The 26,299-nt window shown below is 41.3% G+C and overlaps 1 protein-coding gene across 6 annotated transcripts in view; it reads right to left on the bottom strand.

Annotated features, from left to right (window-relative positions):
* Positions 1-26,299, bottom strand: part of GTPBP8 (GTP binding protein 8 (putative)) — a 183,486-nt gene that overhangs the window by 119,090 nt on the left and 38,097 nt on the right. Inside the window, exons 7-9 of one of the 6 annotated variants that reach the window (XR_005832185.1) lie at positions 11,101-11,209; positions 10,922-10,982; positions 10,333-10,718 (exon numbers count right to left, since the gene is read on the bottom strand). The exons of 2 other annotated variants lie outside the window; for them this stretch is intronic. Coding sequence is in view for 2 of the 4 variants with exons in the window: in XM_040621242.1 (XP_040477176.1) it covers positions 11,108-11,209 (102 nt within the window). In the remaining 2 variants the exon portion in view is untranslated. Of the gene's footprint in view, positions 1-10,332; positions 11,210-26,299 lie in introns of those variants that run through there. 3 more of the 6 variants (XR_005832184.1, XM_040621242.1, XM_040621241.1) reach the window with 3 other exon arrangements.

The following is a 26,299-nucleotide window of genomic DNA, read 5'->3' as shown; positions in this document are numbered from 1 at the left end:
GAAGGTGATAATATAAGTTCTGTATCGGCATGACATAGATGACCAGTGTCCCCCTTTAACACAGGCAGTAGGGTAATTAATACCTTTGAATCTAATCAGATCAAAGTAACAATTCCAGAAAACCCAAAGCTAATTCAGAGAACCCAACCTTAAGGCTCTGCTGCTCTAAAGTCACTTCCAGTACTAATTTCTGTATCATAAGAGTGTGGAGAGAAGCAAACCCATGAGTGACATAGAGTAAGGGGCTTTAAATATGTATTAGGCCTTGCACAGTAATGGTTAAGCAGGCTACTTAAGGCCCTGCTTCCATATCTCATGTGGGGCCCCAAGTCACCAAGGCCAACAGTCAGGAAAGGAAATTAGACATAAACAGGGGAGAGCAGATATTCATTAAGTGTTCACTTAATGTGCCCTCTGCTCTTCTGGGCCCCACAGTGGCATCCTTTGTTCATCTCATCCCTACGGACCTTGCTGGCATTCATGGCTAATGCCAGCGGCTGGCGTAATGCTCACTTAGGTCCCTTTAGGCTCAGGTAGGAACAGCAATCATGGCTGGCCGTCTTGACTCATATGCAGATCCCTCTGGAACTGAGCTAAGACCTATATTTGGCCTTGGTCCAGGTGGTCTCCTCTTGCTGAGTATAACCCCAGGTCAGATTGGCAGGCCCTCTGCGGCAAGTTCTCCAGATAGATCCTCAGCCTGATTTGAATTCTGCATGCCCTGGGTAGGTGAAGGTGGTTTGGACAAGCTAAATGTATATGCCTTCCTCCGCTCCACTGCCATACCCCCGGGTTTGCATTAAAGTAATAGATCTCATGTTGATCAAGCGCAGCACAGGAAGTAATCTGCCAGAGCCCCAAGTGAGGAATCAGAATAAAGATTCCTTTCCTCAGAATTCACTTGACTTCATTGCATGCTTCTAAAGCACCCCTGCCATTTCAGGTCATGGTCTGTACAAATGTGCCTAATGGGCAGGGTCGGGGGCAGGGGACAGAGAGAGAGAGAATGAGTTCTATGGATCCAGTAGTGTGTTGGTCTTTGGATCTGTAAGGGAGAAAAGCCCTGGTGTGTAGTCTTTGCTAATTTCTGTGACGAAATGACTGATTTCAAGCTACCAATGATTTAACGATCTGCTCAGAAAATTTTTGAATTTTTAAAAAGTAACCTTGCTAGCCAGTATAAGCTGACTCTGGCATTCAGCTGTCTGGAACCTTCCTTTATTTTTGTTTCCTTCTTATTTATCTATTGTCTTTAATTACAACTCCACAGCCAGAAAGAGTGGGCTTTGTTTTCTTTTTTCTTTTTTTTTTCAATTTTTTTAAAAGATTTTATTTATTTGAGAGAGCCCGCACACACAAGCAAGAGGGAGGTAAAAGGGAGGAGAGCAAGAAGACTCCCGGCTGAGTAGGGAGCCGGATGCATGCAAGACTCAATCCCAGGATTCTGGGATCATGACCCGAGCCAAAGGCAGATGCTTAACTCACTGAGCCACCCAGGCGCCCTGGATTTTGTTTTCTTTCCATTATATCAGATCCTTCTATTTTGGAGTGATAAGCCTCTTGGCTAGGGAAATCATATAATTTATCATCTGAATCAGGAGTTTTATGAGAGTGAAAGGGAGCACTCTTAATTTTTCATCAGGATAATAGGACTAAACCAATACTGTCCTAGAAAACTGGAATACATGGTCACCCTACTCATGACTTAGTCTTCATAATCAGTAATTGTATCTTCCATAAAATATAGGGATACTCTATGACCTGAGTACTCTATGCTTCCTTCCCAAAGAAATTTAAGAAATCCTTCACATCTAAAGCCTAGTTTTTAAGCCTGTTGTCTTGTTAAATAGGACTCCAGTGTGGAGGGCTACCAGGGATAGCCACTATTTTAATATTTTTATCCATTTCTGTCAATAAATATAAATCTCCTAACAGACCATTGAAAGGGAAGCCCTGTCTTTGAAGTCAGACTGGGATACAAATTCAGGTTCTGCCATCATATAGTTTGTGATCTTGCGCAAGTTTCTCAATTTCTTAGAGCATCTGTTTTGTAGTCAGTGAATTGGGGGATGGTGGAATTGGAGTTTAGTGGTGTTACCAGCTCTTCCTGATTCACCTGAGACTATCCTGATTTTAAAACTAAAATTCTGGATCTCAGGAACCCTCCCAGTCCTGGGCAGACTGGGATGGCTGGTCACCCTGCGACCCAGAACGATTGTTATGAATCTCACGTATCACGTAGTAATGCATCTCACCTAGATGGACCTGCTAACAGGGGAGGGTGAGTGAGTGGTCAGAGGACTACTACCTAGCAATGGTTTTCAGTTTTGCTTTATTCTGTGCCTCTGTCGTTCTACTTTATTGCCAGCTCTGGCAGGGGAGTTACATCTGTTTGGTGGACATACCCACGGATGATGAGTTTGTCCTTTGTCATCTCAGTAATGTGACTAATTATTAGGCACAAAGTAAGGATTCTGAAGATGGATCTGATATAATTCTAGCCCTAAAATGACTTTTTAAGGAAAAACGTCTGTATTCCTCTTGCCAACGAAAGTCTACCTTGTCAGTGGTGGACATTATCCTCCTGTTACTTGATCACCGAAATCTGAGAGGCAGAGGATCAATCAAGCGAGACATTCTATCCACCACTCTGGAGACTAGTATGGCACTGTTTTCTCACAAAGGCGTTATTTAGACTGGCTTAATAAGAGTCTCTCTTTTTATTTTTATTTATTTATTTATTTTTTAAAGATTTTATTTATTTATGAGACAGAGAGACAGCCAGCAAGAGAGGGAACACAGCAGGGGAGTGGGAGAGGAAGAAGCAGGCTCCCAGCGGAGGACCCGATGTGGGACTCGATCCTGGAACGCCGGGATCATGCCCTGAGCCGAAGGCAGACGCTTAACGACTGTGCCACCCAGGCGCCCCAAGAGTCTCTCTTTTTAAAATATAACGTGAGTTTAATACTGATGACAGGGGCTGGACAGCCAGTGCAGAAGCAAATCTTCTATTCCCTGAGAAGGTTCAGCTGGTGTAGCTACGACATGAGTTTCTCTCCCCAGGTCTGAGTGGTGCAACCCTGACAGGTAGGAAGTAGCTCTTGAGGGGACTGTTTGGTCTCAGGGACTCATTCCAACTGTGACCCCTTGGCTTCAGCTGCCCCACTATGCGGGACAGAATAAATGACTCTTGCAGGAGCAAGGCTTGGGATGACATTAACCTATTTCCATCTGGAAAGAATTGAAGTCATCAGCTCATTTTTGGTAGTTGCCTAGGGAGTAAAGGTTGTGATTTAAGGAATTATGACTTGGAAATCAATTTGGGACAAAAGATGCTTTTTTCTACTTATACCAGATGGTACATACACAGCACCTTTGTTATCATCTCTTCAAGCACACATCCCTTTTCTAAGTTGGCAGACCCTTCATGGTTGGTGTTAATAAACCCATTTCTTCTTGAAACAAAACATATTCCATGCACTTACTGGGTGGAAGGATTAACGAGCTTCCACTCTTCCTTTAATTCCAACCTGCCTCCCCTTCTGGTGAGTAAGTCATACTGGAGGCAGTGGTAGGAAGAGCAAGCATTAGGAACTATCACAGTGCCTGGCACATAGTAGGGATAATGAATGAGACCTAGTTGCTGGTCCTAGCTGTGGCATTAACTAGTTGTATGACCAATGAGTCATTCCACCACTTTGGTTCTATTTCCACAACTCTAAGTGAGGAGTTGGGCTGGGTAATCCTCAAAGCCTGTTCCATCTGTAAAAGCCAATGAGATGCATGCTTCAGCAGCTTTTCTACTTTTTCCTTTTTTTTCTAGTTTGTGTTCCTCTCTGCCCCTCCTTAGAAACTGAGTAGGTTGATGAGATGGCCCTTGTCGGGGATGAGGAGGGGATGGTGATTAAGACTGGTTAGGAAAAAAAGAATGGATGTTTCTTTTATACTCCATACTCAAGTCCTGCTTTCAACAGGAGCCTCCCCAAGGCACCAGTTGGCGCTGCCCTCTTCTGCAGACATGGCTTCACAGAAGCCATCTTGTCCTTTCTCATGTCAATCCTCATATTCCTTCTAACTCTAAATCGATCATCTCCAAACTTGGGGAGTGTCCCTTTATGGTTACTGGCAGTGTGTGCTGCTAAACTGGCCCTCTAGAAATGAAGTCCTAATTTGTAGTGTTTGTCCATTTGCATGATGTAAATATTACTTCTGTGGCTGATTTCAAGCTAACAATGGTTGAACAAACTGCTTGAGAATTTCCTGAATATTTAATGCTGTTCTTATGAGCTGGTGTGAACCAATTCCAGCACCCCACTTGGCCTGGCATAGACTATAAACAGAAACCAGACCTTATACTTCTTTCATTGTTCTACAGTATTGACACAATGTGGTGCACATAGTAGGAACACAAGTGAAACCACTGGTTGACAGTGCCCTCTTTGCGCCTTGATCAGTACAATCTTCCTTACTTTCTGCTATAGACTGAAGGTTTATATCTCCCCAAATTCATATGTTGAAACCTAATCCCCAGTGTGATGGAATTAGGAGGTGGGGACTTTGGGAAGATGTTAGGTCATAAGGGTGGGGCCCTAATGAATGGGATTGGTGCCCTTTCAAAAGAGCCCCCAGAGAGCTCTCTCACCCCTTTCCACCACATGAAGACACAGTGAGAAGGTGGCTGTCTGTGAACCAGGAAGGAGACCCTCACCAGACACCAAATTGGCTGGTGCCTTGATCTTGGACCTCCCAGCCTCCAGAACTGTAAGAACTGAATTCCTGTTGTTGATAAGCCACCCAGTCTATCGTGTTCTGTTACAGCAGCCTGAACAGACTAAAGTATCTTTATAATCTTTGTCAGAGAAAGTAACTATAATAATCTCCAAGCTGATCTTGGCCCCAACCCCTAATTCATTCTATTTATTGTGGTTTTCTTTTCAGCTTACAAATTAGACTGGTTTGCTTTTTTTCCCCCCTCTGTTCCTTTCCTCTTCTGGTACTTTGATATTTAATGCACACATACACACCCATGAAAACAAAATCACTGTTAAGCTTCCCTGTTTGTATCTTGGAAAAAAGAAGATACTCCTAGAGCTCAGCTTCAAGCTCTGTGAACTCCACCTCACACTGGAGTTTTCTTGTGGCCCATGTCACTCTGTAAGGTACTCAAGGATTCCTTCTTGAAATGCCATCCATGGTGATCTCTGGGAATTGCACATCAGGTCAGAGGAATATTTTGGAGACAAACCTATTATTAGCAAATCAGATACTGACTACACAAAAGCTTTCATAAATTAAAGAACCGCCTCTGTTGGGTTCTTTCTCCTTTCAGTTCTTCCCTTGTTTAACTTTTGCCCTAACTTTGTTGTGCAAGCTTACTTTGTAGGGCTGTGCCAGTGGTGGCTCTGGGACAAAGTGTTCCTTTTTCAGGCAGAGATGTTTCATCTGGAGCCAGCCTTGACTTTTCTTTCAGCCATAATGTAAGCACGAAAATATGAAAATCAACAGCACAAATAAGGTTTTATGGTTTTCTCCAGCAATGTCAGAAGCCGGGAAAGGCAATAACAGAATTCAATCCTTCATCCTCCTTTCCTATTAACTTGATTTCAATTTCTCTTCCAGAATAAACACTTGACGGATTTCTTCATTAGTGTGGAGCTGGAAGAAGTGTGGTCATTTTGGCTCGGGTGGGTCAATACTGTTCTTCCCTGGCAGTTCTGCCTTGTGGAGTTTAGTGTTGGGTTTGCAATTTCTACCAAGCTATATGGCAAAGACTAAATAAAGAAGGTGATGAGGTTGCTGAGTAGGGGTCCAAGAAAGGATATCATAGGTCAGGCCTGAGGTGTGCTGGCAGAGATGTGCTCAAGACCAAATTGTGCTGGCTATACTCATGCTCAGGGGTGCAATCTATTCTCCAAAGTGGAAAAACACGAGACGACTACCAGAAATAGAGTGAAGCCTTCAACAAATTGAAAGCAGTCATGCTCTTCACAGACTTCAGGAGTCAAAGCATTAGGAGTTCAATTGCAAATTAGATTAGGGTGTAGTGACACATATGCACATTCCAAAAGGGGCACAGGAGATAATTTTGAGAAGGCAAGGCGAGGGCCAGCCTGTAGCAAAATTATATGATTTCTTTTGGCAACCCCAACTTCTGCTGTCCTACCATCTTATCTTGCTTCTAAAGTCTTATGACTCCTCACCGTTTCCAGGGCCTCCCAACTCCACCCATTCAGTGAGACGGTGGATTCTTGCTAAAACAGATGCTTCCAGGAGAATGCCATATGGGGAATCTGAGAATCTGGAACTCAGGTTTACATGTAAATATCTGTCTTCCTTTAGCTCTCTATTCCGATGATGTGCAAATGTGCTTGCATACCCAGAATCATTTGGGAAGCAAAATACCAATCTATTCCCTTCCCTTCTCACTTTCATCCAAGGAAGCAGGGCAGTAAGGGGGCGGTGGGACTATGAGGATGTGGTAGTGGGAGGCAGCCTGATGGGTGAAGAACAAAGTGGGAAGATGTAGAGGTGGCAGATGGAGAAGGCAGCTGGAAGGCTGCGATTTTTTACCCTTAGCAAATAAGCTACTTGAGCAAATAGGTAAATATATTGAGGATAGTCAATTCATATTTCTCACCATCTGAGACAAGATTTTCAAACATGGAAATAGGGAAGGCTAGAAAGATCCTGAGGTGCTGCATTGAAGCTGTAAGTATTGGTATGAACTCATGAATTTTTAAATGTATATACATAGATATAGAAATAGTTTGAGCATACCACGCCCCCAGATCTTAATTTTTATATGCTTCCTCCACTCAAAGGAGTCACCAGGGCTCCTTAGAGGAATAGCTAACTGTAAGGCTGGGGCAAGGAAAGAACCAGATGAACCTGAATCATCTTGTTGTGACAAAAAGCAATGCTCAAAGAATGATGGGGACATATCAATAGGACAGATAAGTCAGCTTGAAGAGCTCCCACTGGCCAAATCTAGGGCAACTAAAGCATCAAGATAAATAATGAAAACACTGGATTGAAACGCAATGAATAAAATAAGAATCCGTAAGTTCACACTGACATAAATAAATGTATAAATAAGCAAATGAAGGAAAAGGAGTACTTGTTCCTTACGGCACAGTTCCAACTATTAAGTGTGAGAATTTGATGTATAGCATATCAGTGTAATACCGGACCAGCTCCCCACAAAATACGAATCAAATACAGAGAAAAGTGATGACTTTGCAGTGGAGAACTTGGCAGACAGAAATTTGGCCAGATGATCAAGGTTAACATCACCAGGAGTGGGACAGGCCGTAGAGTAGCCTCCGAATGTGATGTGCTGAAAACAGCACAGCATCTTTCCTCCAACTTTCCTGCCAAGAATGCATGGCCTGTGTCTAAGGAAACATCTGACTGATCCAAGTGGAGGGTCATTCTAGTGAATGAAAAGTCTGTCTCTTTAAGACTGTCAAGTACACAGAGCCAGGGAAAGGAGGGACTGTTCCAGACTGAAGGAGAACAATGAGATGATGGGTGTTCCTGGAGAGGAATGAGAAAAGAGACATTCAGACAGTTGGAGAAATTTGAATGGGGTCAGTGGATTAGAAGTTGGTGTTGTGTTGATGTTGATTTTCAGTTTGGGACAGTGGTCTGATGGTTCCACAACAGAGTGTTCTTATTTTGTGAGAGTAGACATGGAGTATTTAGGAGTCATGAGTCATGATGTTGGAAAAAAAGACTCTCTCTGTACACACACACACACAAACATATACACATTCATATATATGTATATGTATGTATGTGTATACGGTATGTATATATATATACAGTGTGTATATATATATACACACATACATGTAAATAAAAAAAGCTATGTTTGTATTTCTCAATAAATTTATAAATATACTTTACCATTATATCTGTATGTGCGTTAGAGTTACTAAAATTAACATAAATACATAGAGCCCTTGGACAATAATGGAGAAATGAAATGGTAACTTCTAAAATTTTCTCCGTCTTGACTTGTTATCATTTGGATCAAATGCACACAAGGTATCATGGACCCATTTAACTTCCTGAGAGTTCATGAAATACCCCTTTTTGGTCATCATGTTAGAATGAAAATCTATGACACTACACTAGTCATTCATTTAAAGATTTTTTTTTTTAATTTGAGAGAGAGAGAGTATGTGCTCATGATTGGGGGGAGGGGTAGAGGGAGAGAATCTTTAAGCCGACTCCTCACTGAGCACAGAGCCTGATGCGAGGCTCGATCTCACGACCCTGAGATCATGACCTGAACCAAAACCAAGAGTCGGATGCTTAACTGACTGAGCCACCCAGGCGCCCCTCAACTATACCGATATTTTAATAATCCTTCAAAGCCACAAGTTGCATTCATTCACACAGTATTTAATGAGCACTTACTATGTGCCAGGCCCTATTTGACATAAGGACATTGGTCATCTGGTGAGTACCATCTCACAAAATTGTGACCACACCATAGCAGTGTTAACACATACTGTGCTTATTCTGACTGAAAATGGAAACTGTTCATACCGACAAAAGCTTTCCACAACACCAGGACACTGAGAAGCTCTTCAACAACATAACCAAGCTCCCTTGGTGATCTGCACAGGCCACACCTCTTCGGGCCGTGGTGCACACATGTGACTTTCAAAACCTCCGGTGTTTCTCAGTACCAGCTCTCCCCTGAGCAGAGCCACACGCTCTCGTGTGTCTGAGGCAAACACATGTTTTCTGGACTGGAAATCAGAACCCTGTGCCTTCATTCTTGTGAATTCTGAATATGTGGGCAGGAAAGGGGTGAATGCAAACCCTTACTCCTGTCGTAACTGACAGCAGCTCTGACAGGCTCTGACCCGGCTTAACGTGTTACCAATTAAGGAGAAGCAGAGTACCTAGGCCTTGGACCCCGGAGGGAGACTGGCCGTGCCCAAATCCTTCCTCTTCTCTGGGTCAGCTTTGGTAGGAGCCCTGGCCTTGGCCTTGAGCCCGACTTCCCCCTGGCTACCCTGGCAATGACCCCAGCCTGACCTGGCTGAGCTTGCCTCCCTCTGCTAAGAAATGCATGTTAGGGAGGCTGGGGCAAGACAGAGGGGTGTTAGATGAGAGACTCCACTAAAAGTTTCTTTTACCACAGTGTAGACATTGTGGTTTTGTTGGAATCACATTTAGGTTTATGTGCATTTGGTTTTATGAAATAGCCAGGGCCATTTGCCCAGGAGAGAAGTGAGTTGACCCAGCTCGGCCACAAATGACATTCTGGCTAGAGATAAGCTCCTGTAGGGAAGGGGAAACCTCCCTTCTCTAATGTTAAAAGTTCTCGAGGGGAAAGTGTGGTGAGGGGGAAAGAACACGAGGACCTGGGTTCTGCCACCGCTCTGCTGCCAGTTAGTTATGACCAAAGGCAGGCCCCTTGACCTCTTTGTGCCTGTTTCCTCATCTCTGAAATGCATGGGGGTGGCACCAGTGACCCCTCAAAGCCCCTTCAGCTCAAACACTTTAAGATTCTATGCAGGCAGGACTGCCTACTAATTTGCAGGGTCCAAAACAAAAATGAAAACGTAGGGCCCCTTGTTTAAAAAGTATTAAGAATTTCACGACAGCAACAGCAGAACATTAAGGAAAGCACAGGGTCATTTCCAGCATGGGGCCCATGAAGCCTTGATTCTGTGGGTGTCCCCATCGCTACTGTTTATTGATTACATTTGAAGGAGCATCTGCTTCATATAGTGGGAAGCATATGGCCTCTGGCGTCAGAAAGACTCGGTCTGAGGGCCTGGGTGTGGCTCAGTTGGTTAAGTGTCTGCCATTGGCTCAGGTTATGATCCCAGGGTCCTGGGATCGAGCCCCTCACTGGGCTCCTTGCTCAGCAGGGAGCCTGTGTTGCCCTCTCCTCCCCCCTTGTGCTTTCTCTTGCTATCTCTGTCACAATCTCTGTCTCTCTCTCAAATAAATAAAATCTTGAAAGAAAGAAAGAAAGAAAGAAAGAAAGAAAGAAAGAAAGAAAGAAAGAAAGAAAGACAGACTTGGTCTTCCATGTTGGTCCTGTGTACTAGTGTGTGATCTTGGGTTACTCATGTAACCATTGCTTGCCTCAGTCTCCTCGAGTGTGAAACCAAAGGAGCGCCCCCACCCAGCAGGCAGGTTGTCAGGGATCGAGACAGAGGCAGAGAGTCCTCGGTGGGTGTTCAGGAAGCAGCAGCCCCAGTGTTGCAAGGTACCGCGTGTTCACACGAAATGGAATTCCATCTGAAAGACGGTTTCATGGAGCTACTGCTTTTCAAAGCAAGGTTACGTGCTGCTAGAAAGACCGATTCAAAACAGACTTTATTTTTGCCACACACACAAAAAAAGTCACGAGTGGTTTTTTACAGTAACTGTGTCTGCAGCGCTCTGCTTTCTGGACCACACACTCTCCAGTTTAGGAAGGCTCTCCGTTCCCAGTTGTAAATTATCTCCTGGGCCCGCTACTTTTTGCACTCAGTGCCCCGTCCTCCCACTCTTTCCCCTGCTATTCAGGGCTGCGCACGGCTTCTGAGAACTGAGTTTCACATTTATATCATGGCTATTATTCTTGTTTGCTTTCCTTCATGTGCGTGCACACGTTCGGTCTTCCCTTCCTGTGTAGCCGGAGACGACAGCGTCTTCTTGGGTCTCTCTCTGCTCCGCTTAATCCACTGAGCACAGGTCAGCTTCTGCCGAGGAGGAATTCCACTCATTCATTCATATGCTCTTTCCCCCCACCCTTCACTCACTCAACATTTTTCCAGCACTTACATGCACCGGCCATGTTGCCAGGCGCTAGGAATGTAGAGATGAATTAGGACTTTAAAGAAGCTCCAGAGGTAATGGGAGAGACAGATGAGTGAACATTAAACCCGAGATACAAGGTAAATACCTTTGTAAGGATTGCAGGGATGGGGTGGGGGAGAGAGGACTCCCAGGAGTTCAGTTTCCACCTGGGGGATTCAGAGAAGGGAACATTTTGAGCTGGGTCTTGAAGTAGGAGTAGAAGTTTTCCAGGAAAAGATATATCCATCTGAAAGGAACCCTGCACCTCACTGCTGCTTTGCCAACCTTTACGTCATCCTTGTCGTCTCCCTGAGACATCCATCTGAGGGTTATCCTTGTGGAACTGCACGTGCACACGCTGGGCAGGCCTTGGCGCACGCTCTCCCGTCTTGCTCTAGTGGATGAGAATGTCTGGAGGTGAGGTCCTTCCACTCTCCTCTTTACCTTGGTGACATGTTGCTTCACTTCTTCCCCTTTTCTTTCCTTCTCTCTCAGAGGAAGATGTCCTTTCTCCTTCCAAAGGCAGCTTTTCCTGAGGGACTCCAAGCCAATTTTGACAGAGAGAAATGACAATAGAACTTTCCAGGTGAAGAAAACAATTTCAACAACTGGGTAAAGATGGGAAAGTACCATGCGTGTTTGGAAAACAGTGAGCAATCCAGCTGTGCTGAAGCTGTCTAGTCTAAATTAATCTACCTGATGAGTATGAAAATCTACGTATTCTTTTAGGAAATATATAGTAAATGGCATAACTTAGGACTTTGGCTTATGCTTCAACAGAAACATTTATTTGAGTGCTTTATGTTTTTGTTAATGCGTGTGTGTGTGTGCGTGCACACACACACACACACGCAGACACACACGAGATCATGCTGGGTGGCATGGATACACAGACCTTGCTCTTAAGGACTTCACAATCTCTTAGGGAGGAGGGAATAGCAATTTCATATGGTAAATACTATCAGTACTAGCAAAGATGTGTGTAGCACCTCCAGCAGCCGGAGGAGGGAAAGGAAATTAAGTTGGCATGGATTGTAAGGGCAATAATATAGATAGATAGCATTTGATTTAGGCCTTCAACAATAAATATAAGTTTGTCAATGAAAAAGGGAAAAGTAGGGTGTTTCAGGTAAAGGGAACAGGAAGAAAGGTGTGTGTGTGTGTGTGAGTGAGTGTATGTGTAGTGGGATATGGTGTGTGAAAATGTGTTCATAGGAGGGCAAGTTGTCTCATGGGCTAGAGCAGTGGTTTTCAATGGAGGTGAGTTAGTTATTCCTGGGGTTCTCAGTGGGGGTGATTTTATGTCCCAGGAAACATTTGGCAATGTCTTTGGACATTTTTTGATTGTCGTGACGTTGGGGGTGGGGTGCTACTAGCATCTAGTGGGTAGAAGCCAGGGTTGATGCTGAATGTTCTATAAGGCAGAAGACAGCTCTTGACAACTAAGAATTATCCCACTCGAAATGTCAACAGTGCCGAGACTCAGACACCCTGGGGTAGAATATGGCAGTCCTAGAAAGAAGTTGGCAAGAGATGAGGTTGGGAAGATAGATTCATGTTAATTTGTGAAAGGTCTTAAATGCCATATGATATAATGGAGGTTTCTAGAAAAGCAAGAGTTTCATTTTTATTCGTTTGATTGGTCGCATTTTACTCAATGATACTCGTTTGTAATATGGTTCAACTAAAAGTGATAACGTTTACAAGTGATAACAGAACATTTTCTGTACAAAATTCTCTAACAAAAGCTTTGAGATCACTTGAACGATTTTCTTACGGGAAAGTGTTTATTCCTGTCCCCTCCCTCGTTGCCAGCTAGATTCCTTTGTCCCCTGCCACTCCCTACCAACCCCCCCCCCCAAGGTGTCCAGGGTCCTCTGGACCCATGAAGTATAAGGGCTAAGCTCAGCATAAAGGTGGACCCAGTCCTTTGAGACTGTGAGTGAACTGCTCACTTGTTTAGAGTTACCATTAGAGTTACCATATGGGTTTCCAAGAAAGATGGGCTCTGATCCAGGACTAAAACTGTACATTTGTGAACAGAAGTCTGAGGATCACTTTTTCTGTCTTATTCATATTGGAAAAGCTGAGTTCATAGTCTCCTCACTTAATTCAGTACTTTCCCTACACTCTTGCATATGAATCCCTGCCCCATCCCCAGAACTGGGTGTTAGATCTACTCCATTAGGAAGTTGATAATTAGCTGGAACTTACTTAGGAAACACAGAACTTCCAAGGCCTAGTGTCAATTTTCTAAAATAAGGTATCTGCCCAGAAAGTATTTCCCAAAATATGGGTGACCCGGAAAGTTACAGGGCAGGCTCTTCATTCAGATAAAAGGCAACCGATCACTAAAGTCTGTGTACTAGTCCTCAAGATTTGGAGGCCAGAGAACGTTTTCAAATACTGGAATTTTTGATGGCACACTTCAGGGGATTAAATGTTGCTACTGTTATCATCCCACTATGAATGCATTCATACGTTGAAGTTAAAAGGATACAACCTACATGCCCAGAAAGGAAGAAAGATCACAAATTTGTCAGACCATTCCCTCCCTGTTCTGGCTCCAACAGTGTATGCCCCAGAGCAGGACTGTCAGGTAAAATACAGGATGCTCAGTTATTTTTCAATTTCAGATAAATAATGACTATTATTATAGTATAAATGTGTCCCCTGATAAATTCATTTATCTGAAAGTCAAATTTAACTGAGCACCCTGTATTTTTATTTGCTAAGTCTGGCAATCCTACCCCAGAGAGAAAATGAGAGGGCAATCTTCTATTCATTCAGTCAGTATCTGTGTCCACATGCTTCTCAGAGCACCTGGCTTCTGAAGATGACTGCTGTTGAAGAGGTACCCCACGTGGGCCCTTGACCCAAGGCAGCTACCTCACCTAGTGTTCTACTGAAGAAATCGTAATCTGCTTTAATGCTGGAGGTGGAGAAAAGGCTGCCTGGAGAGGGTTTGCTCAGAGATACTGGTCTCTGACATGGGGGAATTCTGAAGTATTTTCTTCATTTGACAGATATTAATTGAGCATACTTAGAAAAGGTACTTAGTAAGAAAAAGGAACTAAGTCATTTCTTGTTAAAACAAGAAATGCATCATTCCTGTTTTCATGATGCCTACATGCTTATGGGGGGAGTTTTAATACCAATTTTAATACCCTTAATTTTTATCCCAGAGTTGACCTGAGTTAGATGTGACCCCGCGTATTGGCTTTATCACACTTCAGCTCCTTGTCGCTATTTGAATACATTTGCGTAACGCCCTGATCATGTTTTCTTACATACTTCTAGGGCAAAATTCTTGCTATGTGGCAGCTCTCACAGTAGATTTTATGAGAATACACAATGGTACACTAGTGTGAAAAGGAAGGCTTTTAGGAGCGTGATTGTCCTGAGCACTTTTTGTTTCTTGGTTGTGTGCACGTGTGTACGTGTGTTTGCGAGTATATCTGGGTGCACAGACGGTGGGTCTCTTGAAAACGCTGGGTGTACAAAGACGATCTCCTTTCTGAGTGAACCTTAATTTTTAAAAAACATTTTCTTGACTAATTTAGTTACAAAAGCAAACACTTGGAAGATTCCAGTAACAACTTCTTGTGCAGCAAAGATGGCCGCTGCTCAGAGCCTGGGTGAGGAGCAGACACTGAAATGTGGCTTGGCTGCGTCCCCTGGCAGAGCACGAGGGTGTTATGTTCCACTAGAGGCCCTGGTACCTTCTCAGAAACCTGCCAAATCAGGCACAGACTTGCTAGCAGCCACAACGGAGGGATCCTACTGACCAATGCCCAGTTCTCAGGAGGTAACTGGCAAGAGAGAAGAAAGCAAAACAAGCAACCAAATCCCTATACACCTTATAAATCTGACTTGGAAATTTTGCCTCAAGGCTGTCAAAAAGTAGAAAAAATGATTCCCAGGCCAGTTCTTGGGAATTTAATCTTTAACGTAGAAAAACTACATCCAATTATCTGACTATCAACTTGTTTTTTAAGTCTAGCCATTCCCAGGATCAGATGACTCTGGTTCTTAAAAATAAACTCAGGTTATGGACCCCTGGCCAAAGCAAGGCCTTCGGGTCACTCTTCAGGGAACACGCCTTGAAATCACATGCATCTCCTTTGCCTGTGAGATGTTTCCTTGATTATCTGAATCTCCGTGCCAGGGATAAGTTGATTTGTCTCCATTCTGTCTGAGGTTGAGGAGCTAGGATTCCCTTGGAGGAATGGAATGTGGTAAGTTCCCCTGCTTGGCTTCTGACTGAAGCCAGAACGAGAGTTAGAGAGAGTAATCTGGGTACAGCCTTTTGCTGCCCTCTGGTGGAAAAGGTGGGTATTGAACTAGCCATGAAGACTCAATTCCTGAGCAAACACTATTAAGGCATCCATGCCCAGGTCCACAGGGAACGATTACACCTAAAGCTATTAAGTTAAATGAAAATGTGATTCTACATGTCACAATAGAAAGATAGAGTAAATAAATGGAGTTTGAAAGGTTTCTCTATAAGAGTCTGATTTCTCAATAATGGGACTTTAATTCTACTCCCTGGGCTTTTTATGTTTGCTAAGAACTTGTTTCTCATTTTTCTCTCTAAATTCTTTTTTTCCCCTTCAACCATTATTTCATGTATCTTGAGACAGTTATAAGAACCTTGTAAGGATTAATCTTTAAACATTTTTAAAAAATGAAATCCAGCATTTGATTGAGAAAAACTGTAATTCTTACACACTCCAGATCATAAACTGGGATTTATACCTATACATTCAGATCAAAATCCAAACTAAAATTCACTTTCAGAATTCAAATGAATCATACTAGTCTTATACCTTCTAAGACTCCCTCAATGCAAGTGAGAGGCTGTCTCTTTAAGACTTTTGCATGCAAATTACATTTTGGTTGGTTGGTTGGTTGTTTGTAAGTAGGCTCCCTGCCCAGCATGGAGCCCAACCCCTAGAAGAAGACCTGAGCTGAGATCAAGAGTCAAATGCTTAACCAGCTGAACCACCCAGGTGCCCCTGCAAATTACATTTTGAAAAAGACCATGTTTTTGTTTTTTTTTTTAAAGTCCTAAAAATGCCAAAATTCCCAAAAAGTATAGACAGGTAGAAGCATGCACTTTAAATTTAAATCTATGACAGAATACATTATAGAATCAGGAAAATTTTTGGAGACTAGTGTGAGGAATATTAACACATTATGCATATAAGTATATGGCAGACCCTTCAAATGTGTTCCAATGACTTCCAGCGTGATTATGGTTTTTTTTGAATGAAGAAACTCTTTATGCCAGGCTAGTACTTGGTTCTTATTTATGAATTAACTCAGTATTTATTCAGCAAGCATTTCCTGAGCACCCATGTACCAGCAGGATATATCTTCTGGCTGGAGGTGCTTACAAAACTGAGCACAAGTATCTCAAGAACAAGACCAACTATGGCCAGTATCATGAGGGAGGTAGAGATGAAGTGAGATGGAAGTTCAGAGTCGGAAGAGATTAATGCCAACCTTCGGGGCAGGCGAAACAAGGGGCAACTAAACTGGGAATTAAGGGATGAATAGGTTTTGGACACAAAATTATTCTACATGGCAGAAATCTGGAAATTTCTTGTAAAGGACTATTTTTCCTTAGGAAAATAAATTATGGACAGCTGATGAACTCCATGGAAAGTAACTTTCACCCACTGAGGTGACTTTTGAAGTGTGAGAATTAGTTACAATTCAGATACTGTCAATTCTTGATCAACTTCTGTCCTTTACATATGAAATGTCTGCTTTCCTCCTCAAAATACTCCTCTCTCTCCTGACCAAAAACAGTAAAAGAAGAGAGGAGGAATAACCATTTTATCCTGTCTCTCTGTCCCTATCTTTTCTGTAAGTCACCAGTACTACTCATTTGATATTTAGTGTGCACTTATTAGGTGCCAGATACTCTGCCAGGTACTAGAAGGCAACAGTTCACAAGCACACATGATCCTTCTTCTGAAAAAGCTTTTACTGGATGGAGATAGTCAAATAAGCAATAGAATAAAAACTCTTAATGTACAATAAGAAAAGCAATACACCACAGAGGTCAGTAACCTGTCTTATGGTATAAAGCAGTCTGGATTCAAATGTGGGCTCCACTGAACATAATCATGTGACCTTGGGCTACTTACTCAACCTCTATTCACTCCATTTTTTTAAAGATTTTATTTATTTATTTATTTATTTATTTATTTATTTATTTATTTAGAGCATGACTGGGGTTGGGGAGGGCCAGAGGGAGAGAGAGAGAATCTCAAGCAGACTCCACGCTGAGTGGGGAGCCTGACATGGAACTCGATCTCACTATCCTGAGATCATGATGACTTGAGCCAAAATCAAGAGTCGGACACTTCGCTGACTGAGCCACTCAGGCACTCCCTCACTTCAATTTTTGATAGAAATATATTCCTAGCTTACCTAACAGCCCTAGCAATTGTTTCTGGTGTACAATGATTTTCCTCCAGGCAATGATTCCACCTTGTGACTCTGCCATCCTCCAGGGCTTATCCTAACTGCGGAGCAGGAAAGGGAGAGTGTGGAAGAGGCAAAGGTACTTCTTAAGGACACTAGTCTGGGGATGGCAACCATTGCTTAAAACTCAGTGTTGGGGTCACCCTGAATTCCAGAGAGCCTGAGAAGAGCAGCCCAGCTGTATATCCAGGAATAAGAGAACATGGATCTTGTTGTACAGCTAGCCATCTTTGAAACAGTTTGTATACCATGTGATAAGCTTCAAGCTTTATTATAGAATTCATATGCCCTTGATAACAAAGGAGTAAAATGATCATATTTTTAATTTTGGAGAAGTCATTCTATCAGCAGCAAAGAGAATGGCTTCGCTGATTGATTGGATAATCAATCGGGTGGAGAGAAATGTTATTCAGTGAAACACAGGAAGAGGTGCAAGTTTTCAGGGAGGAGGATGGGAGGTGAGTTCCGTTTGGGACGTGTCAAATATGAGATGCTTTGGCATCATCAGGGGAAAATACAGATACATGCTCTAGTTACCTGCTCTAAAGTCTGAAGCTCAGAAAAGAAATCTGAGCTGCAGATGGGGATTTGTATTTTCATCTTCTGGATGTAGCCATAGGAGTATGTAGAGAACACTATATCTAAGGAATGGGCGGAGGGAGAGGGACTGGCAAAGGACATTGAATTGGAAGCAAGAAGGAAAAATGGCAGAATGTAATGTCATAGATGCCACAGGAAGAAATTATCTCAAGTAGCAGTAGTTGACAGTGTCCAAGCAAGACACTGGATATTTTTAAAAAGAAGCTGTGTGAATGTGCTGGTTATTCTGTTGATCCACCCTTCTCTCCCCTTCTCTACTCCCCAGAGACTGAGCCCTGTGGAATTTACCATTTGATCTCCTTTGCCCTCTGGCTTCCAATTGGGTTTGGCCAGTGGCAGATCAGAAAGCAGAAGAGGGCAAGATATTTCCCCCCATTTTCCCTCTGTTTCTATGTCTGGTCTCAGGAAGTAGGTGCACCCCACCTTAACTTCAGTTCCCACCAGGTGTCCTGTTCTGGTTCTAGTTCTCACTGTTCTACTTCCTGTTCTGTCTCTTCAGCCCAGGAATGATAATGGCTTCCCACTGTCCCTACTCTCCGAACACACACACACACACACACACACACACACACACACACACACACCCCATTACATGGTTGTTGCTTACATCTCTGTAAGTAATCCCTTCCCATCTGGAGTGGATTCCACTTCCTTCTGGCATACTCACTGATAAAGTAATTAGTGGGAAGTCAGAAACCAAACTGTCATGGGTTGAAGACTGAGTACATGGTGAAGAAGTAGTTAGACTTTCAAGGAGTTTGTTCACGGAATTAATTTCTCCCTTCTTTCATTGTGAAAGGGAAGGAGAGAGAGGACAACCAGTATAAACACCCTGAAGAAGGAGGAGTTTGTTCTTCCTAAGATGGAAGAGACTTATGTTTAAATGTTGATGAGAAAGAGCCAAGAGAAGGGTATATTGTTGATGTTCAAGAGTAGGGGGTTCATCTATTGCCTGAAGCCTGAAGTGTATGAGAAGGCAGAAAGATTTGAGATGCAGAACACAGATGGGGGACTTGCCTTAGGTGAGGGGAGGATTGCCTTACCCAACGTAACTGGAGGACTAGAAGATGGGATGGGTAGGGAGGACAAATAGGTTTATAGGTTTGACATTAGGAAGTTGAGAGAGTTCTTGTCTAAGGACATGTTTCTTCCTGTAATCACAGAAAATTCAGAGTAGAATTAATATAGGGGTAGGCATTTGCCAGGCAAAAGCGATAGAAGTATAATGAGATGAGGGAATTGGGAAAATAGACAAGTGATGGACTGGGAGAATCTAAGCTATATATAAATCAGGGTGAAGGAGAGAGAGAGAAAAGAGTTAAGGACTGGTGTTTCAGGGATGTTTAAGAGCAGATTTATAAGAAGTAACTTGAGTAAGAAAGTTGAAAAGACAGGAAGCTGATAGGACAGACATGTCTGAATTTATGATTGCAGAGATGGAACAATTGTGGATGACAACAAGATTTAGGACATGACTCATGAATGCATGACTGAAGTGAAGTGAACGTGAAGGTCACTGGAGATGAGGACAATGAAGTAGCTGGGATGATAGAGGACTTGGGATAGAGAGGAACAGGGTATTCAAGATCACTACTTTGATAAAAGAAAAGTGAATGGAAAAGCACGTCTTCCCCATTCCAGGAATCCCTAGCATTCTCCTCATCATCCTAATCTGTGTCTCCCTCAGAATCCTGGGTCTCAAATGATCAGGCCACATAGGAACCCCTCCCCCAGGCCTAGAACCTATCTTTGCAACACCTCTTCCCTCCCACTATATCAGCGGCTCACTGCCGAGAGAGTGCCAGGGTCTGCTTTCCACATGGTGGGGAAACTGGTTCTGGGGATATGGCAGGGTACAAGCTCCCACTCTGGCTGCTGGGGCTTGCAGGGGGTGAGGCAACACAAGCTGAGGAAAGATGTGCCCCTGCTATGATCTTGACTGTGGAAAGCACTTTCCTCTAACAGTCCTGGGATTCATAGTTGGCCTCTATAGAACCAATGGCAGGAATGGCATGTATGTTAGAGTCAAGTACCTTTGCAGAGCTGGTTCTGGATTCTAATCATTACCCTTAATAATAATTTTATGGGGGAATGCATTCAGTTTCAAACAATGGACTTAGAAATGGCTCTTCTAAATTAGAGATTTCTGTATTAAAATTGTGTTGGCCTCTAAATACCTCAGAAAATAGAGTGACAAAAATAATGCTATTGATAGACATTTTTTTTTTTACATTTCTAAGAGGTTCTAGGAGTTGAGATAGAAGATTGATTTGTCAGCAATGTCCTCCTTGTTTAGAGCACTTTGTATTTGCAATTTAGATATTTTAACACTTAAAAATATCATTTATCATGTTATAGAGGTAATTTGGGTTCACTGAACATAATTCTGAAAGTAAAAAGGAGAGAAAATAAAACTTCTGTATTCTCAGAATCAGAAATGACTATTATTATTATCCTGGCATCATTTTCACTGCAGATACACATTTTTTTTTGCCTCTTCCCCGGTTTAGAGTCATACTCTATATAAAGTTTTATAATCTCTTTTATTCACTTAGTATAATGTGAGCATTTCCCTGTGCCATTACATATCTTCAGAAAAGGATTGTGGCAGAGTCTTTTAGCTGTTCACCAAAATCCATTTCCTTCTTCTTGGTCATGCACCAGACTACACTTCCAGGGCTTTCTTGCAGATAGGTGTAGCCAATGGAATATGAGTGAGTGTGATATGTGCCATTCCTGAGCCAACGCTTTCAAGATGAATGTGTGTTTCCTTTATGTTATCTGTTCCCCCTTCTTATAGCAAGATGCAGATGATGAGGTCCAAGGGGAAGTCAAAGTCAAAAGGAGGAAGGAGCATAAAACTCTGAATAATCACATATTGAATACAATATAGATGAGGATAAACATCTTTGGTGTTTGAACCATTATATTTTTGGATCTGTTTGTTACAGTTTTGCCTACCCTGTTTTTCATTCTACCATAATTTTTCATTTTTTTAATTTAGAATTTTAATTTATTTTATTTTTATTAATTTTAGACATTTGAATATAGTTGACATACAATGTTACATCAGTTTCAGGTGTACAACATAGTGATTCAACATTTTTCTATGTTATGCTCACCACAAATACAGCATTTTGACAGATGTTCACCATACCATGCTATTACAATATCATTGACTATATTCCCTATGCTCTACTTTTATCTTCTGACTTATTCATTCCATAACTGGAAGGCTGCATCTTCCACTTCCCTTCACTCATTTTGCCCATTCCCCACCTCCTTCCCCTCTGACAACCAACCGTTTGTTCTCTGTGTTTATAGGTCTGATTTGGCTTTTTGTTTTCTCATTTGTTTTTTTAGATTCCACACATGAGTGAAAACGTATGGTATTTGTCTTTCTCAGTCTGCCTTATTTCACTTAGCATAATTCCCTCTAGCTCCATCCATGTTGTTGCAAATGGCACAATCTCATTCTTTTTAAGGGCTGTGTAATATTTCATTATGTATGTGTATATGTGTATTGTGTATGTGTGTATATATATATATATACACCACTTCTTCATTACCCTTTCATCTATCAATAGATACTTGGGTTGCTCCTGTAAATTGGCTACTGTAAATAATCCTGCAATAAACATTGGGGTGCATATCTTTTGAATTAGTGTTTTTGTTTTTTTTTGAGTAAATTCCCAGTAGTGGAATTACTGGATCATATGGTATTTCTATCTTTAATTTTTGAGGAACTTCCATACTGTTTTCCACAGGGGCTACACCAACTTATATTCCCACCAACAGTGCACATCCTTTCTCCATATCTTTACCAACACTTATTATTTCTTGTCTTTTTGATTTCAATCATTCTGACAGGTCTAAAGTGATGTTCCATTGTGTCTTTGGTTTGCATTTCCCTGATGAGTGATGCTGACCATCTTTTCATGCGTCTGTGGGCCATCTGTATGTCTTCTTTGGAAAAATGTCTATTCAGGTCCTCCACCCATTTTTTAATTGGATGGTGGGTTTTTTTGATGCTGAGTTATATAAGTTCTTTATATTTTTTGGATACTAACCCCTTATCAGATATATTATTTGCAAATATCGTCTCCTATTCAGTAGGTTGGCTTTTTGTTTTGTTGATGGTTCCCTTTGCTGTGCAAAAACATTTTATTTTGATGTAGTTCCAATAGCTTATTTTTTGCTTTTGTTTCCCTTGTCTCAGGAGACATCTAGAAAAATGTTGCTATGGCTGAAGAGAAATTATGGCCTGTGTTCTCTACTAGGATTTTTATGGCTTCAGGTCTCACATTTAGGTTATTAATCCACTTTGAGTTTATTTTTGTGTATGGGTATTAGAAAATGGTCCAGATTTCATTCTTTTATATGTAGCTGTCCAGTTTTCCCATCACAATTTGTTGAAGAGACTGCCTTTTTCCCCACTGTATATTCTTGACTTTATTGTTATAGATAAATTGGCCATATATGCATGTATTTATTTCTGGGCTCCCTATTCTGTTCCACTGATCCATGTGTCTATATTTGTGCCAGTATCATACTGTTTTGATTACTACGGCTTTGTAGTATATCTTGAAATCTGGAATTGTGACCCTACAGCTCCGTTTTTATTTCTCAAGATTGTTTCAGCTCTTTAGGGCTTTATGTGGTTCCATATAGATATTAGTATTATTTGTTCTAGTTCTGTGAAAAATGCTGTTGCAAATCTGTGGACTGCTTTGGGTAGTATGGGCATTTTAACAATATTAGTTCTTCTAATCCATGAATATGGAATATGTTTCCATTTGTTCGTGTTGTCTTCAAGTTCTTCAATCAATATTTTATAGTTTTCAGAGTTCAGGTCTTCTACTTCCTTGGTTAGGTTTATTTCTAGGTTTTTTATTCCTGTGGTGTAACTGCAAATGGGATTGTTTTCTTAATTTCTCTTTCTGCTACTTTGTTATTAGTGTATAGAAATGCTCCTAATTTCTGGGTAATAATTTTATATCCTACAAATTTATTGAATTCATTTATTACTTATAGTAGGGTGTTTTGTTTTGTTTTGTTTTGGTGAAGTCCTGAGGGTTTTCTATGTATAGTATCATGTCATCTGCAAATAGTGACAGTTTAACTTTTTCTTTACCAATATGGATGTCTCATTTTGTTTTCTGGTCTGATTGCTGCGGCTAGGACTTCCAGAACCATCCTGAATAAAAGTGGCAAGAGCAGACATCTTTGTCTTGTTCCTGATCTTACAGGGAAACCTCAGTTTTTCACCATTTAACTATGCATTTTTCATATATGCCCTTTATTATGTTGAGGCATGTTCCTCTAAGCCCACTTTGTTGAGAGTTTTTAAAAATCATGAATGAAGCATGAGAGACTATGAACTATGAGAAACAAACTGAGGGCCTCAGAGGGGAGGGAGGTGGGGGAATGGGATAGACCGGTGATGGGTAGTAAGGAGGGCACGTATTGCATGGTGCACTGGATGTTATACACAACTAATGAATCATCGAACTTTACATAGGAAACCGGGGATGTACTGTATGGTGACTAACATAATATAATAAAAAAACATTTAAAAAAAGAGAGAGAACACTATAAATATTCTACTTATTAAATAAAGAACTTGTTCATATATATTTTTTTTTTAAAAATCATGAATGAGTATTGAATTTTGTCAAATGCTTTTTCTGCATCCATTGAAATGATCATATGACTTTTACCCTTTGTTTTGTTGATATGTAACACATTGATTGATTTGTGAATACTGAACCACCTTAGCATCCCTGGAATAAATCCCACTTGATCATGATGAATGATCTTTTTAATGTATTGTTGAATGTAGTTTGTTAATATTTTGTTGAGGACCTTTGCATCTATGTTCATCAGGGATATTGGTCTGTAAGTTTCTTTTTTTGTGGGGTGTTTTTATCTGGTTTTAGTATCAGTGTAATGCTGGCCTTGTAGAATGTATTTGAAAATTTTCCTTTCTTCTATTTTTTGGAATAATTTGAATAGAGTAGGTATTAACTCTTCTTTAAATGTTTCTAAGAATTCACCTGTGAATTCATCTGGTCCTGGACTTTTGTTTTTTTTGGTAGTATTTTTTTTAATACCCATTAAATTTTGTTACTAATAGGTGGTCTGTTTAGATTTTCTATTTCTTCCTGATTCAGTTTTGGAAGATTGTGTTTCTGGGAATTTATCCATTTCTTTTAGGTTGTCCAATTTGTTGGTATGTTCGTTTTTGTAGTATTCTCTTATAATCCTTTGTATTTCTTGTGGTGTCGCTTGTTACTCTTCTTTCATTTCTAATTTTACTTACTTGGGTCCTTTCTCTTTTTCTCTTGATGAGTCTGGTAAAGGTTTATCAATTTTGTTGATCTTTTCAGAGAACCAGTACTTGGTTTCATTGTTTTTTGTTTTGTTTTGTTTTGTTTTCTAGTCTCTATGTCATTTATTTCTGCTCTGATCTTTATCTCCTTCCTTCCACTCACTTTGGACTTTCTTTTTCTTTTTCTAGTTTCTTTAGATGTAAGTTTAAATTATTTATTTGAACTTTTTCTTATTTTTTGAGGTTGGCCTGTATGCTATATATTTCCCTCTTAGACCTGCTTTCACTATGTCCCAAAGATCTTTAGACTGTTGTGTTTTCATTATCATTTGTCTGCATGTATTTTTAAATTTCTTCTCTGATTACTTCATTGATTTGTTGGTTGTTTAGTACCATGTTGTTGAGTTCCACAAGTTTGTGTTTTTTCTATTTTTTTTTCTTGTGATTGATTTCTAGTTTCATACCATTGTGGTTGGAAAACATGCATGGTATGATTTCAATCTTAAATTTATTGAGGCTTGTTTTGTGGCCTAACATGTGATCTGTTCTGGAGAATGTTCCATGTGCATCTGAAAAAAATGTGTCTTCTGTTGTTTTGAATGGAATGTTCTGTATATCTGTTATGTCCATCTGGTCTAACGTGTTAATCAAAGACACTGTTTCCTTATTAATTTTCTGCCTAGACGATCTATCCATTGATATAGGTGGGGTGTTAAAGTCTCCTACTATTATTGTATTACCATCAATTTCTCTCTTTATGTCCATTAATATGTGCTTTATGTATTAGGTGCTCCAGTGTTGGGTGTGTTGATATTTATAACTGTTATAGCCTCTTGGTGGATTGATCCCTTTATCATTATGTAATGCCTTTCTTTGTCTTTTGTTACAGTCTTTGTTTTAAAGTTTGTTTTGTCTGATCCAACTTTCTTTTCTTTTGCTTCCATTACATGGTAAATGTTTATCCATCCCTTCATATTAGTAGGGTGGAGGGGGAGTGTAGACTGTGTCCGCCAGCCCCTCCCACCCACAGAGTGATCCAATAGCTCCCCTCCCGCTGCAGCTGCCAGCTGGTAGAGTTCTAAGCTTGGCTCTCTTTTATGCTATTTGCTCTCTTTTTTTTTTTTTTTAAAGATTTTATTTATTTATTTGACAGAGAGAGAGACAGCCAGCAAGAGAGGGAACACAGGCAGGGGCAGTGGGAGAGGAAGAAGCAGGCTCCCAGCAAAGGAGCCTGATGTGGGGCTCGATCCCAGGACTCCGGGATCATGCCCTGAGCCAAAGGCAGATGCTTAACAACTGAGCCACCCAGGTGCCCCTATGCTATTTGCTCTTTTAAACGCAGGTTTTTTCTGTGCACCAGCATGACTGCCACTGGGTAGGTTAAAGAACCTGGGGCTTGCTTAAGCAGCAATTTGTCTATGGTGTCTGGACCCTGCTTCAGTCTGTGATTTCAAGGTGGAGAAGGGACATAAACCTTGTCATTCTCTAGTCCCTCCGATTCTGAAAGAGTTCTTGCAGCTTCCCCTACCACTTGGTGGAATTCTGGGGCTTGTTCTTTCATATGTTAGCTGCTCTTTTAAACCAGGGCTTTTTTTCTGTGCCCAAGGACAGATGAATCTGTTCCTAGTACCTCAGTACCATCCCTCTCCACTGCAGTTTGTAGTGTTCAGGGTGGGGTTCCCTTTGTTACCAGTGTCTATCACTCTTGCTGTTCTCTTCTGCCATTATCTCTCTCTCTTGTTGTGCAAAAGCTGTTCAGTAGGCCCTCAGTTCTTCTTCAGGAGGAATTACTCCATGAATAGGTGTGATTTGGTGTGGTCTGTAAAGGAGGCAAATCCAGGGTCTTCCTACATTGCCATCTTGGACCAGAACATTACCATAATTTTTTAAAGAAATATTAGACTGTAGTAGGTTCTTAAAAAGGGTGCCCAAAGAATAATGACTTCTCCATGTGTTCGTGCCTCTTTGCAATGTGTCTTTATTACTTTATCCAACAAGAGATGGAGTCTGTTTTCCCAATCCTTGAATCTGGCCACCCTTATGACTTGTTTTGGT

Source organism: Ursus maritimus, unplaced genomic scaffold, assembly GCF_017311325.1.
Source record: "Ursus maritimus isolate PB19 unplaced genomic scaffold, ASM1731132v1 scaffold_4, whole genome shotgun sequence".
Taxonomy (NCBI): Eukaryota; Metazoa; Chordata; class Mammalia; order Carnivora; family Ursidae; genus Ursus; species Ursus maritimus.
This window is presented reverse-complemented; position numbering and strand designations above follow the sequence as displayed.